The sequence below is a fragment of the Hetaerina americana genome, unplaced genomic scaffold (assembly GCF_022747635.1).
Source record: "Hetaerina americana unplaced genomic scaffold, ioHetAmer1.1.p SCAF_3, whole genome shotgun sequence".
NCBI classification, from domain to species: domain Eukaryota; kingdom Metazoa; phylum Arthropoda; class Insecta; order Odonata; family Calopterygidae; genus Hetaerina; species Hetaerina americana.
In genome coordinates this window covers 17,152,236-17,168,947 of record NW_027286874.1, presented here as the reverse complement: position 1 = coordinate 17,168,947, position 16,712 = coordinate 17,152,236, and the positions used below count along the sequence as shown (strand labels likewise).

The 16,712-nt window shown below is 36.1% G+C and overlaps 1 protein-coding gene across 1 annotated transcript in view; it reads right to left on the bottom strand.

Moving 5' to 3' along the window:
* Positions 1-2,120: 2,120 nt before the first annotated feature.
* Positions 2,121-16,712, bottom strand: part of Src42A (Tyrosine-protein kinase Src42A) — an 89,874-nt gene continuing 75,282 nt past the window's right edge. The window contains exons 5-8 of the mRNA XM_071587205.1: positions 15,774-15,932; positions 14,148-14,326; positions 6,885-7,041; positions 2,121-5,531 (exon numbers count right to left, since the gene is read on the bottom strand). Coding sequence (XP_071443306.1) covers positions 5,323-5,531; positions 6,885-7,041; positions 14,148-14,326; positions 15,774-15,932 — 704 coding nt within the window. The 3' untranslated portion in view covers positions 2,121-5,322. The remainder of the gene's footprint in view (positions 5,532-6,884; positions 7,042-14,147; positions 14,327-15,773; positions 15,933-16,712) is intronic.

Below are 16,712 nucleotides of genomic sequence, written 5' to 3'. Positions count from 1 at the left end.
ACTTCAACTTTCAGTTGGCTTGCACACCATTCTGGAAAAATGTCATATTTTTAGGACCTAATAGTGGACTGCTTGTAAAAATTAGACACAATTACAAATAGAAGGAAGGTGAATGTTCTGGTTGATCATGCATAAATAGAATTAAGCTGCTGTAATGATGACCTTCGAGATAAAGGAGATGAAAAGAAGGCTGTGGAGCAGAAAGAAAGTGGCTCCTTAGTAAATAACCATCAGCAAAAAAACAAGAGGACAAATAGCTATGAACATACAGGGACACATCCAAAAGTGGTAGGACTGATTTTCTCTGGAGCGGTGGAGGGGGGTCTGCCTGGCAGGGTAAGGTGGAGGGGGCTCTTAGCAACAGACCTACACCAACCTCAGTCGCCTGCGGGCTGTCGTTGAGTGAGGACACCGTTTTTAGTGAAGCAAGTTTTTTGTCCGCGTCGAAAAACAAAATGAATCTGAATTTAGAGCAACGTTATTCCGTGAAGTTTTGTGCGAAACTCGGGAAGACGGCAACTGAGACCCTCGATATGATCAAGCAGGCTTATGGGGACACTGCCTTAAGCCGTTCCACAGTACTTGAGTGGCACAAGTTGTCGCTCCGGACGGCCATCGACGGCAAGAACCGACACGAATTTGGACAGAGTGAGGACACTGCTGAACACAGACCGACGCTTAACCAGTGAAGAAATCGCAGACCAGGTAGGTCTGTCTGCATCCAATGTCCACCGCGTTATTTCACAGGATTTGGCCATGCACAAGGCATGCGCCAAGATGGTGCCGAAAATTCTGAGTGTCGACCGACAGCTCCTGGCCAAATACGGCGTTGCCACGTTGCTGAACCCACCCTATTCTCCCAATCTGGCACCACCGGACTTCTTCTTCTTCCCCCTGATGAAAAGGCAGCTCAAGGGACGACATTTAGACTCGATAAAGGCCGTTCAAGAGGCTTCCACAAGGGCCATCAACGGCATCCCCAAAGAAAATTTCCAGCGGGCGTACGGGGAATGGGAGCAACGTTATACTAAGTGTGTAGCAGCTCAAGGAGCATACTTTGAAGATTATTAAGTCGATGTAAGTATATCGTCAATAATATTCTTGTAAAAAAATCAGTCCTACCACTTTTGGGTGCGACCCTGTACCTTCAAAACCCAGCAAGGTATGCAGAAGGTAGCATCCCAAGCAAGTGAGGAAAAAAGGCATTATCTTGTTTTTCTATTACATTTCAAGTTGCTTTTTAAATGTGGTTTTGATCAATTGGAAGTTAAACTGGTCATTAAATCTTTTGAATAAATTTTTATTCCAGAGGTAGACTGTAAAGAAATGAAGCATTAAAAAATATAAGAAACTAGAATATATTCATATTCGTACCAATAAAATCCATCATCCCATATCTGTTATCCTTCATGTTACCATCTTTCCTCAACCCCCAACACCCTTATGCCCCTTACCTCTCACTAAAGGCTTAGAAAAGTGATTATACCCCAAAAATTTTCGTTGTAAGTTTGTTTAATTTTGTGTCCCTCTTTCATTACCCTTCATTCTCACAATAAAAATGTAACTAGGAATACTTACCTGAAGGGAAAACCTAAACCAATTTGCACCATTCAGAAGTTCCTTTAGCAAGGCTTTTCAAAATATATCATACCATGTGTTCAAAGGCTACAATGTATTTGATCAAAGAGTAAATAAATATGTATTACAGTTAAGAGCAAATGATAGGAGAAATCTGTTTGAAAATTGATACCTTTTCTCAAAACCTTTTACACAGAACAGAATTCTTTTGTGTAAGCTAATTTTTTATTAACAATTAATTCCCTGACTTTGAAAAACAGTTTGAAATAGAAGAGAGATTTATGACGCAGTGCGGTCCATGAATATGCATTTGACCCAAAAATCCCAAATCAGAACCAAGCAATGACATTACAGCTAGTTTTAATAATAAATCCTATATTATACTCAACTACCTATCTTCACATGAACTGCCTGATTTTCTCTAATTTTGCCATAAGAGTTTCAGGCTTAAGTCAATCATCAAGATAAAAAGGGGTTTGCAAATAATACATGAAAACATTTGATTAATAAGCACATTCAATAAGTATTTGTAGTAGGTATATTTTAAAACAGCAAACTAATTGACCAATACACATTTCAGAATAATGTTCACAATAAACACAAGTGAAAGAAAATTTGGAAGTAGAGAACAAAAGAAATGAAAGCTTAAAAAATGGCATTCTAAGAAATTTAAATATATGACACAAAATGTGTAACTAAAATGTGTATATATACAACTGTGCAGCACATCATTATGCAGATAGTATCAAAATTCATTCACAAATACAGAAAATCATGACACTCCATGGAAATAAGTAAACCATGTACAAATATGCAATCCACACATGCACCCATGGAAAAGTCTGTATTGTATTTATAGAGGGTACAAATGAGGTTATAAAAAAACTGTGATGAAAAATCTGCACACCACACTTTCAATGTTCCCTTCACCTTCATGGCTCATTATCAAAAGGAAATGCATTTACATCACACTATATACATAGGGCTTGAGACAGATCTAGTTCAGTGCAAAAAAATACACTGAACTGAAATCATACACACCACTCACTATGAACAAATGTATTCATGTTGAAAATTTGACTAAAATGTCGGTGAATGTTTTACTTATCAGGATTACAATTATTAGCTACTAACCTTAGAAAAAGTAGGGAGGAATTTTGCTTCCTGAAACACAAGGAAACATTCTACCAATGAATAAGTTTTTACAAACCAGAAGGGGGAATTAAAGTGATTTGATTGGCCCTTTGAAATAAAGCTCCTTTAAAAGAACATTTTTTTCTATTAATGATCACTTTACTATCTCCAAGAAATCATCCTCCCTTCAAGGAACTTTAACAAGTAATCACTATCCACTGTGCATTACCATAATCAATGGATTAGAACATGATTTCCTTAATACTGCAATGCAGTAGACAGTGGATTGATATAGGGTCTAAGACAGAAAGAGAGCTAAGATTTTTTTACACATTTTGAACACAATATTTATGAAATGTATGAGCATGATAGTATGTATTGTGAGACATGGTACAGTTGTAGCAAGGATTCCAAAATATTATAAAATAAGCTCGTTTCACAAAAAGTGCTAAAAATGTGATGGCATATTCAAGCACATTCGTACAAGTTCAATTCAGTAAAGACATAAAAATCATGGCTATATTACATTGTTTCTTTTGAGACCTAAGTCTTAAATCAGTGAGGGCATAAGAATACTTTGGAAAACCCAAGTGGAGTAGGGAAGGTCATACCACAGGATAAATTTCTTTGAATGTTATCTGCAAATCTATTTTCCAAAATATTCCGCTACAACCAAAATGCCCTTTTTCAAAAGTGCACTTTGAAAGTAATTCTCATCTTCAAGGCTCAGGAATAGGAATATCAGTTATATAAATATTTAAAAAATGTCAGCCATTAATTCTTCATTAATCATCAACCTTGATGATCGTAACAAAAAATTAAGGTGAATTAATGGCTCAGACAATTTCAAATTAATTTAATTTAACATAGTTTAGCTCATAAAGCTGACATAACTGTGTCTGGATTAAAGAATTTTATGATGATAAAAAATGTTTACACTGATTGATATAACGGGAAAATATTTGTTTGTAAACAGAAAAAATTAAAATAAAATTATGTTGAAGGCATTGGGAATCCTGCTTAATCAAAGCATAAAAAACTATTCCCATATAATACTAGCATGTAACAAAAGCATCTCCCCCACCAGACCCTAATTATTTTACAGATGTTCTATGTACATTAAATGACAAAGTATTTATAAAAAATAAGAGGGACATGAGTAAAAGGCATGGAAATGAGAATACCACTTTAAACATGTAATACACATAAGTAATTTGGGGCAATGGAAATGGCATATGCACCCAATTCATACTTGTTTAACATTTGCTTTAAGGTACAAACTGTTTTAATTACAAGTGGAATTCCCATCACACCAAAAGCCTCCTCCACCTCATCCAACCTCCAGCACCACAGAGGAGGCATTAAAGGCAAACTTTATGTTAACCTTACCCCACTTAGGACATAATAATCCAGCTTTACCTAATAACCTTCCTTGACTACCTAAACAACTAGGTCCATTTCCTCCTCCACACAACTCAACACTTCTTTATATCCAACTTATCTAACATTCAATATCCTTCCAAATCCTCCTCTACCACCTCAACCCTACTTTCATAGGGTATTGACCACAGACTTTGTTGTCCTCATATCACTCACTAATACTCTCAAAGACGGTCTTTCCCATCTCAAATGCCATTGGTTTTCTTTTTAACAACATACTCACTTGAAATGAGAAAATGTAGCTAAACAGCAAAATGCAGTTTGAATTGAAGGGATATTTCCTAGGTACTACTCACAAATGATAACAATGCATCTGATTAGAGATCCACTGAAGTACATAATCATGTCCTCGAAGAGTTTTCCAAATATATTATAAATTAATTAAAACAAAATTCAGCACAAAAATATTTAGTATAATCAATATGAACACATAAATGTAGTTCAATCATTAATGAGAAATGCCAATAAAGTTATCACTGCCAGCCTACAACTTCCACCTGTTTTTTCCCTTATTAAATTTTTATTCCAAATCTATAAATTATAGTTTTTATCAAAATCAAAAATCCACCTAAATTACAAGCTTTAAAAATGGACAAAATGAATTCAATTGTCCCCCTAAAAATGTTGGCAATAAAGGGTAGCACTTCCCCTCTTGTAATAAAAAAATGGCACCCGTTGGCATGATTATAGCTTCCATAGTTATCACCTCTAGCGTAGCAGTTAAGTTAGCCAAATTTGAATCTGGATGATGAGTACGACAATACTCTTGAGACTTTAAAAAAAAATAAGTATGTACTGACATTGCGATGGTACCAAAGATCTTGGGTTTATGCAGGCTGACGCCTTTCACTTTGAAGCTCTCCATGTGCCTTGAACTGCGAAAAGGGGCATGTGCCGTCTTGGACAGGGGCAGCGCATTAGGGTGGCAGATCGAGGCCTTTGAAGGGGCACCTGTGCCAATCCTGCACACCCTCGTGCAAGGGATGCTGTGCGCCTGGCATAAGATCCAGATGAGGAACTAGCCTGCTGTTCCATTGAGTACATGATAGAGGCATTCTGCTGATGGTTGTTCCCAGACCGTCGTGGGTAGAGAGATGAGGTCGAATAGTTGGAGGAATATGTGGCAGAGTGATGATGATCATGGTGCTGGTGGTGGAGGAGGAGGGATGATCAGTATGCTGAAGCCTCTTTGTATTCAGATCCTTCCATGGTGAAGAAATCTTCAAGCTTCCACTGAAGGGTTTCAAATGTAGGCCTCTTCATTGGATCTTTGTGCCAACATTCTAACATGATATCATAGAGAGCTGATGGACAGCCTGGAGGACATGGCATCCTATACCCATGTTCCACTTGGTGCAGTACTTCAGCATTAGTCATGCCTGAAAAGAAATTTAATGGAGGAAAAAATTGTATTTTTGTCATATAATGATAAAACAAGTACCGATGTACTATTTATCAAAGCAAAAAGAAATTATTATTGAAAATAAAAATTTCTGGAGCCATTCAGTAGACTACAAACTAACAACCCAAGTGAATTTCACATCTGTTTATTATTATTGCAGAAATTACATGTCATTATTACCAGTTGAGTTTTCTGCTTTTTCATAAAGGACAGCTGATTTCAAAATTACTAAAATCATATTTTAGATAATTCTATCCTGGGCATTTCAATGGCCAATAACTTTTTCCTAATATGTATTTCAAAATCAATTTTCAATAGAAAAACATCAAAAAAGCATATTTATTGAGTGGTAATTTGTATGGTGCCTCAATTTCATTGCCAAAGCATTTTCTTCCATAAAGTAAAACAAGAAGATGGTTTAAAATATTCAAAAAGAGAGGGGGGGGGCAATCAATCACAAAGAAAGGTGGACTAGGAACTACAGTCACTATTCTAATGGAAGTGTTACATTAACACCACTGCTGCTTTTGTAAGAAGAGACTGAATAATATTCAGAGCCCTTAAGGATATAGTGAAAACCTTATTGGGCGACAGAAAATTGCACATGAAAGATGTTCCTGAGTGTTGGGTTGTGTGAAGCCCATCACAACATGCTGATTATCCAGAGAAAATCAACATGAAGTCTGTTCCTCATCCTCTCTATAGTCTAGACATAGACCTATCTTTTTCCTGATCCATTTCACAGGTACATTTTACTATCATTTTAACGTTTTACAAACCCTATTTAAATTTAGTTTTGGAGGAAGAGAGTCCTCAGAGATGAAGAGGGACCTGATGTAGAGTAGGACACTGGATTTTTTTTTTTGTTAGGAGTCACAAAAAATTTATTTAGTAGATGGGTCCATCCAAAAACCTACCTTAACCGGCAGATTACCTAGTATTAAAAAAATAATCCCATACGAATCCCTCACCGTGAAAAAGTGGTTCAAATAGGGTGGTAACTTGGCATCCATATACTGGAAGCAAAATTACACATTGACACCATTTTAAATGGAAACTTAAAATTAATAAGATACTTGATGACAATGGTATATAATTCATAAAGATGGACACTACAATACATACATTATACTTTTTTCATTAGACATTAACTTTGATGGTATAAGGCCTCATATACAAGGCTTGGATGGCATTGGATAACTTGAAATTACATCCCTAGTTACGATTGTTTACAATGTAATTGAGTCCTCCATATTCTCATTATTGGGGGCTTTGAAGAGGAGAGGTTTAATCTTTTCATAAACAGCATTAAACAAGAAACTTAACTTACCTGGATATGGAATTCTTCCGTACGTGACAAGTTCAGTAAGTAAGATCCCAAATGACCAAACATCTGACTTGATGGAGAACTTGCTGTAGTTGGCAGCTTCTGGGGCTGTCCACTTGATTGGAAAGCGTGCTCCAACCCTTGCTTCATATTCATCCTCCTGTTGGCATTGAAATATGAGATCCAGATTAATTTAAAATATTTATTAACTTGAATAGAGCAATAGGCATAGTCAAGCTATTTACAAACAAGCAAAAGCTTCTAGTTGAGGATTAACATGAGTCCAACAGAAAAATTAATTATAACTAGTGACCGAATGTACAGAGAATGCCAATATTAGTTTCATTTGCCATCACAATTTTCCTCAAATAAACTGAGATTATGTTCAGAAGAAAACAGCATTTTCAGAATCCACAAAGATGCAAGCAAAGATCTTTTTGAAGTTCTCAATCTTCAATGAATCCATTTGTAAAAACATTCATAATAAATAATCCCTCAGATGTACAATCATAACTTTTATTAATGCATATTTCAGAGTAATTTCAGTCATATTTTTGGTCAATTCCTCCTTTGTCCTTAAAGAGTATAATTCAACAACCATATGTCCCTGTAAATTTGCGACAAGTATATTCAGTGCGCTAAATCTTCACCCATGAGGCAGTTTATAATAATGATGCTAAAATAACCTAAAACTACAAGGCCATAGTTGAGAGCTTTCACCATATTAGTAATGCTCATCAGCTATGGAAAATGCTGAAATTATGCCCCCTTGAACACTCCAGTTCTAGTATCCATTAGAAGGTTGAAATCACAAACTATGTCCAGAGCCTTTATAAAATTGCTGTATTCCATTAATATTATCAAAATATTCACACAAATTTACATTAATTTTTCTAATATAATTTTCAAGGTAACTTTGTTCATCAGATGAAGATATTGTCCATAGAGGACCTAGAATTTGAAAATTAATTTTTCTAATGTTTAAAACTAAATAATTGTGCCTTCAATTTTTAAAGTAACCCTTGGTTTTAATAAATATCTGAATGGCAATAAAACACTGCATTAATTGTAATAATTTAATATTTTATTAAAATAAAGAGGAATGGATAGAAAGAAATTAGCTATAATGTTTAAGTCAACCCATCTAATTTTACTTATGCATAAGCATGTATGCCTCAATGCATACTGGAAGGGTAGCCTGTTGTTACACATGAAAGGTGAATACACAACCCAAAAATTAACATTAAACAAAATCGTTTCTTTAGATTTTTAGTAATTTAATTTTAATTAAAGTTAAGCTGTTATTTAAGATTTTGACCGAAGAGGTCTGATTTCAAAAGGATTCTTTAAACAATAAATGTTGTCATTCAATAACCTCATTTTTTATTCATTCACCATGACTTCATCTTTAGAACAGCATCTCATCATAATGCTTCAGGTATGATTTGTTGTTATGTCAGTAATTGCCTAAACAAAAATTTCAGGTCTTCATCAAAGGTATCATCATCCACATATCACGTTGGTGATGACCTCCTTGTTCGATGTGAATTATTTCCCACCTAGCCATTTTTTCAAGTTTGGAAATAAAAAAGTCACTGGGGCCAAATGTATTGAATATAGTTGATAATGTAATACCGTATTTTCCCATCGATAATGTGCACCTTATGTATAACGTGCACCCAGAACTTTGTGGTTATCATGAATTTCTATACACACTGCATGCCCAGGGCTTCATAGTTATCTTGAACATGCACAGATGCCGCACCGCATCTGAGTGTGTATATATATGCACGTAAATATTATATATAGTGAGTAAAAATACGTCTAAATCCATACACTAATAGATGGTAACGACCAATGAATATATGAAATCATAATTACCTGTGGCTATCTACCGTAAGTGTACAGAATATTAAAGCCAGGTGATTGAAATCAATTCCAAACAACAGAAGGATCAAAAAATAAACAATATTCATAAATCAGCACAATATGCCGCCTTATTGCTTTTTCGCTATGATTCGTAAGTTGAAACGAGACATAGGTTTGTGCACCCTTTTATTTGCTATTTTAATTTACTTTCAGCAAACCAAATATAAAAAAAGAGAATGAATGAAATAGAATTTTCTTGTTTTGTTTGCTTTACTTTGCCTTGTTAGTATCGGCGTTGTTCTAGACACCCTCCAAGTTCTATGAAAGTACCGCCTACATGGTGATTGTTTCAAACATGAATTGAGTTAAGCTTTTGCAATTTAGAATTTTCTCAAGAAAATTATCCATGGAGAACCAAATCATATACAGCAATGTTTAAGTTAGAAGTCATCATTTTCGTGAGAGAAAAAAGGAAATCGTGAGGCTGCCAGGATTTATCCATTAATAAATCTTTTGAATCAGATTTATGTTCTAGTTGGGATAAGTAGATGATGGTATGAAAGACTACACAGAATCAGGAAGGCTTAAAAGAGTGTCTTATGAAGAAATTGTCACAAATATGCGACATGGTATTCCTTCCCTGGTTCCTCCGAATAATCCGAGTGACCAAAGACACAATGTTGCAAGTATGCGACATATTATTCCTTCCCTAGCTCCTCCAAATACCCCGAGTGACCAAAGACAATGTTTCAAGTATGCGACATAGTATTCCTCCCCTAGCTCCTAAGTTGGGTATACAAGCCCGGGGGCAAAAAGCGGTCAGTTGGTTACCGGGCGGTGACTGGTAAGAACCAAGGCTTCAGCTGTGTTGCGCTTGTCGTGACAATGTGTCTTCTTGCTGACTCAACTTCGGACGAGGGCTCTGCCTAGGTTACGAGTTTCGGACCGCGTCCACCCCACCATACTCCCTTCCTTTCTGACAGACGAGGGCCCTGCCTAGGTTACGAGTTTCGTGACTGCATCCACCCTGCCTTATCCCTTTCTTTCCAATGGACGAGGGCCTCGCCCATGTTACAGTGTCTGTGATAGTGTTTACCGCTCCCGTACTCCTTGTGGTGCCTTACCTTTGGATGAGGGCCCTGCCTGGGTTACAAGTTTCATGGCCACATCCATCCTGCCTTTACCCTGTCCCAGGTAATGTTCTGCCATTTTAATTTTGTCCGTACTCACGTTGGGCTACTGATGGTCTAGCCATCCATTATACTCAATTGCTTATACCTATGTAAATGGTGTAATATGACTGATGTTGTATAATATACAATTGTTTTGGTAAGACTCGCTGCACTTATTCTGACTTTACCTGATACCCTTTGTGTCGCACAAGAAACGCCCCTCGCAACAAAATAATCGGGTGGATCTTGGAAAGTTGGCAGGGTGTCAGAGTGACTTGTGTAAAAAATGGATTTGAAAAAGCTTTAGGCAATATTTCAATGCCAGTGCTAGAAGATTAGGAAATTGACTTCAAAGAGTGAACTCAGTGATGTGTCTGAAGAGATAATAAATGCACTTATTTCATTTAATCGAATGCACCTATTTCATACTGATGGTCTAGCCATCCATTATACTCAATTGCTTATACCTATGTAAATGGTGTAATATGACTGATGTTGTATAATATACAATTGTTTTGGTAAGACTCGCTGCACTTATTCTGACTTTACCTGATACCCTTTGTGTCGCACAAGAAACGCCCCTCGCGACAAAATAATCGGGTGGATCTTGGAAAGTTGGCAGGGTGTCAGAGTGACTTGTGTAAAAAATGGATTTGAAAAAGCTTTAGGCAATATTTCAATGCCAGTGCTATGAGATTAGGAAATTGACTTCAAAGAGTGAACTCGGTGATGTGTCTGAAGAGATAATAAATGCACTTATTTCATTTAATCGTGATTCCGGTGACAAATTTTTTGGATTCGAGTGATCTACCTATCCTATCATATATTTATAAGTACATATATACTACCTCGATCAAAAAGTTCCCGGAATAACCACCGTGTGGCGCTCCCATCGTTCCGATTTGAGTTCTGTTTTTTTTGTTAAATTGGTACATCTGTTGTTGATATTCCCTTTAAATCTTAGTGTCATAACTTGACATTTGCAAAAGTTACGGTCGGTTTTCGGTATGTCCATCAGTGCTTCCTGCGATTTTTCCATTACTTCCTCTCGGCTGCTAAAACGCGTTCCCCGTAATGGTTTTTTAACTCGATTGAACAGAAAGAAGTCACAGGGAGCCAAATCAGGTGAATTCGGTGGCTGTTGGATGGTATTTGTTGCATTTTTCGTCAAAAAATTACGAATAATGATAGCACTGTGCGACGGTGCGTTATCATGGTGCAAAATCCACGAGTTTTCTGCCCACATTTCTGGTCTCTTTCGGCGAATTGCTTCACGCAAACGTCTCATAACGCCCAAATAATACTCTTTGTTTACTGTCTGGCAAAAATTCATGATGCACTACACCGTTGTAATCCATGAAAACCGTCAGCATTGCCTTCTTTTTTGACTGAAAACGACGTGGTTTTTTTGGTCTCGGCTCATTTGGTGAACGCCATTCACTTGCCTGATGTCTGGATTGCGTGTCGTACTCATAAACCCACGTCTCGTCTCCAGTAATGATCCTTTTGATGAATGTGGGATCGGATTCAGCCTCGCAAATCATGTCTTTTGCGACGTCAACACGGTCTCTTTTTTGCATGAAATTGAGGTCTTTTGGAACCAACTTTGCTGCTACACGACGGAAACCCAAATCATTAACCACAATGTCTTGGGCGGATCCATAGGCAATGTTCAAGTCCTCCGCTATTTCTCTGATGGTTAATTTGCGGTTATTGACCAACATTTCTTTTACTTTATCAATTTTTTCACAGACTTTCGATGTCGATGGTCTGCCACTGCGTTCATCATCTTCGATTGACTCACGACCACTTCTGAACCGCTCGTGCCACTGGTAAACGACCGTTTTTTTTAGAGAATCGTTGCCGAAACACTTTTCCAACATTTCCAACGTCCGTGCGCCACTAAATCCGTTTTTTACGCAAAATTTAATACAAGTTCGTTGTTGCAAATGTAAATCCATTTCTGAAATTGTAAAAAATCGCCAACACACACAGAGATAGATGTACTCTTGGCTACGTAACTTTTGCAAATGTCAAGTTATGACACTAAGATTTAAAGGGAATATCAACAACAGATGTACCAATTTAACAAAAAAAACAGAACTCAAATCGGAACGATGGGAGCGCCACACGGTGGTTATTCCGGGAACTTTTTGATCAAGGTAGTATAATACAACGTACTCTATGTTTACGTGAAGTTTTATGCATTCGAATAAAGAATTACTACATATTAGAATATATGAACACATAGAAATTATATATTTCTTCTTTTTCTCATGGATTTATAAGATGAAATAACTGTAAGAGTAGCAGATCTGTATAAAATCGAGTGCAATTAGATAGGCATGCTTCCAGATTAATTTTTTTTGCGAGACTCTTCTTTAAATTATTGCATGTATAGGTATGTAAATGTTTGGAATTTTTCAATTTTCATTACATAACGCGCATCGTCATTTTTTCGATCATCTGAACATTTTTGTATAGATAACGTGTGTGTTATCGATGGGAAAATATGGTAATTTGAACCGTAATTCCATAATTTCACCATCGAAACTTGCCAGGTGTACAAACGTGCCTTGTCTTGATGGAAGAGAATTTTTTTCTTTGCCAAATGAGGATATTTTTCCTTGATTAATAGGCTCAAGAGGTGTGATAATGATGCATAATACTCTCCATTTATTGTTTTTTCCTTTTTGCAAGCAATGGATGCACATGATTCTGCATGCATGCCAAAAAACCATGGCCATCACCTTGTCAGCCAATTTTGTCATCTTTGCCTTTAGACTGTTTCAACTGTTCTTAAGTATATGGAGGGTAGTAGTGTATCCACGTTTCATCCACAGTTACGTATGGATGAAAAAACTCATCATGATTGCAACAAAAAAGCGCCAAAACAACTTCCAGATCAACCACTTGATGAAGTTTATTCTCTACTAAGAGCAAATGCAGCACCCATCTTGTCAAGATTGTTTTCACATCCAATTTTTCAGGCAAAATTGCAAATACTATACCTTGTGATATGCCTATGACCTCAACTATTTTGTGAACTTGGATACTTCAACCACTTAAAACTATTTCGCAGATTTTGTCAATAATTTAGGAGGAAGTTACTTCCACAGCATGTTCTGAACGATGTTCATCATTTGCGGCTACAAGGCTTCATATAAACTCATTAACCCAATTGTAAACAGTCATAAACACAGGAGCAGATGTTCCAGGAACTTCATTGAACTTGACTTTGATCTCTTTTGGTGTTAAGTCTTTGAAAAAGAAGTGTTTCATCACCGAACGAAACTCTTTTTCATTTTTCTTTATAAACGTTCGTTGCTTCCATCAAATATGAAAATGAAACCACATTATGGATATAGCTGAAACTTAATCAGCAGTTAATTGAGAAATGAGGCTTACTAACAGCAAACCTATTCCAATACTAAAAGTGCCATCTCTAGGATTTTTAAGGATTTATTGAAGGACCCTCGTAATTCCTATCATGAGAAGTATTTTGTCAATGAAAATACTCTTCCACTGAAAATACAGATGGATGAAAGAACAAAATGGAAGAATGTCAACACACAATTGAGAAGGGGAAAACATAAATATTTAAATAACAGCTAAGTTGAGAAACTAGGATAAAAGAAATATTTGGCAAACGTGCAAGGAAATGGAGAGTTTACAGGAAACAGGAGAAATGGATGCACTGCACAGGAAGGTGAAAGAACACTCAGAAAGGAAGTCCCATTCACAAATAAGAGACAACAGAAAAAGTATTGGTCAAACCAAAGGAGGTTCAATAAAGATGGAAAAAATACATAAAAGAACTATAAAAAAGATTTTAGGCCAGCCATTCTTATTGTAAGATAGAAAAGAAATTGAAAAAATTATTCAGGGCAGTAGAAATTGATTCAATCCCTCAAGGACTACTATGAAAGCAACAATAGTTAATAGATCATTGGCATTGCAAGCCCAATCACCTTAAGGTTAATGCAACAGCACCTAATGGCAAGGGACAGGAAAGGAAATAACTCTATTTTAAGAGAACTGAAGTAATCTTTATACTTCAAGAAGTGGATTATTTTGACCTTATGCTCCCAAGAGTTTTTCAAGATAAATGCTCATCTCTCCTGCATTTCTATTTTAATTAGCAATTTATGCATATGCAACTACTTCAACTATAATACAAATTAGAATGCTGAATACAATGTTACACATCTATCAATAACCTTACCTTAATGAGCCGTGCAAGGCCAAAGTCAGCAATTTTCACTACATTTGCATCTCCAACTAAAACATTTCTTGCAGCCAAGTCCCTATGAATGTAATTCTGTGATTCCAGATATGCCATTCCAGCAGCGATCTGTGCAGCCATGTCTATTAGTTGAGTTAACTTCAAAGTTCTTCCTTTACCTGCATTATGAAATTTAAAAGAGAGGTAATGACACCAGGCATGGGAAATAATATTTGAAACTCTTAGGCATACAATAATTCTCATTTTTTTTGGTCATTCTGACAAGACAAAGCCGACATGTACACATATTGTTAACAATCAATGTCGATTCAAGAGCCAAATTGAGACCAGATTTATAACAGTGAGGAAAATTAAGAGATGCTGCCATCTGAAAATCATGCTATTCCCCCTATCCAAAAAGATTCATTCTACCTATGGTCACAGCTATGTAGGTCAAAGTAAATGACCAATTAAGACCCGGTTGAGCAATATAGTGCTTCAGGCAATGCAGTTGATGACTTCAGCCATTACAGAACACTTCATGTCAGAGCCAGGTCACAAGATATTCTACAATGAGGCTAAAGCTCTAGCAAAAATTGGACTAAATTATCCTTCTGCGACTCCAGAAGTAGTTGAGAGAACCATCCAATTTCAATGGAGAAGATGGTTACTGTCCCAGCTACGCATGGAAAAAACATCAAACTACCACAGATTAATAATAACATGCAGATAAAGATTTATTTAAATATGAGGCACTGGTCAACAATATTCAATGATTGTCTCAGCAAAACCAGAAGGGTGACCAGTGAAAGAAATTCTTCAGCCAGCTCCTGTTGATCTTCTCAGTAGAAAAAATGAAACATTGAGTCTTTGAAAATAAGTCTTGTATGCTCCATATGCAGCGGGAAATCCCAAAGCAATTATATAAGGAAACCATGAAATTTCCCTTATAAAGAGCACACAGAACTTTTGAGATGTGGATACCAGTATTTTTCTTACAATGTACATGACTTTCTGCACTACTGATTACAGGAGATCTTTCTATGATATACTCTGCAGGCTGTGGGATTATTTGCTTGCAGGAATTAGGTCCTCATTAAGTATTAAGTTGTTCAAGAAATATCATACCATTTCAACTAGTCAACATAAATAAAACAACAAATCTAGTTGGTTATCAAATTAGCGTTCGTGGGTCTTGTAATGATGAATGCGTAAGTATGCTAATAATATGCAAAGCTATATTTTTGTCTACAACATTTGTATTTATACATGAATTTTGTGCTTTTTGGTAAACAAATATTTAAATGGTAAAAGTTCAATATTCACACAGTTTTAAGTTCACTGCCATTTGCATCACGTTGGAGAGGTTATTTATCATTAAGTGAACTGTCTAGTCTGTTATTGCTATTTAATCTTCCGGCTTTCGTTTTGAGTCAATACTTACACTAATGGCAACTTTTAGGAAAACCAAAAATGGTGTAACTTCTTCCATTTGATGATTTTCTATGGGAGAACCCATATGGGGAATTTAAGAATAAATGTCAATAATTATTGGACAGGAACAATTGTAACTACATATTGACCTTATTTTTTGGGATAAGTGTTCTATGATATTTTTAAACTTACCTTGCAAGAATTCAAGAAGACTCCCATTTTTCATAAGTTCGGTAATGATATATATTGGTTCCTCCATTGTGCACACTGCATACAACTGAATCAGCTTATTATGCCTTAACTTTTTCATTATTTGTGCCTCAGCTAAAAAGTCTTTAGGATCCATGGTTCCTTAACATTGAAAATAAATTATGCATTAAAAATTGATTTCCTAAAATTTTTAATGCTAACAGAAAAAAATTATAACCACAAACTTAGGAACAGATGCTGTAGAATGAGCATGGTGTGTATAGAATAAATAAAATATTCATTATTAAAACATATACTTAGCATTACACAGGTTTGGTAGGGCCAATTTTAAATGAATTAAAGATGCAGTAGGTACCCTCACTTAATGTTTAAGAGCATTTCTACCAAAAAATAATGTCAAGGCTGATCAAGATTCAGTTTTTGCAAAATTATCATAACATCCCTGGATACTTTCCAATCACAGGTGGACTGACTTAAAATTAATCTGCTGCTTTAAGCATTGTGAGTTTATTTAAACCTATAAATTCAAGTCAGTTACATTTCAATGCAACAATTTCAGAGGGTAAAAATCATTTGCCTTGACCAGGATTCAAACCTGGATCCCTCAATGTGCGGTTGAGTGCTTTAGCCAGTTAGGCTATCGAGGCCTCGATAGCTTAACTGGCTAAAGCACTCGACCAGACATTGAGGGATCTGGGTTCGAATCCCAGTCAGGGGGAATGATTTTTTCACTCCGAAATTGTTGCATTGAAATGCATATTAGCAGACAAATCCATTAAAAGTCACTGTTGCAGCATCTCCTGCAGTTTTTTTGGAATTTGTCCGCTACAGTTGTCATGAAATATACATGAGCATGTACTTATACTGTATTTTTGAGAATGAAACATGGCACACTTCAATTAGTTTTTCATTCAAATCATG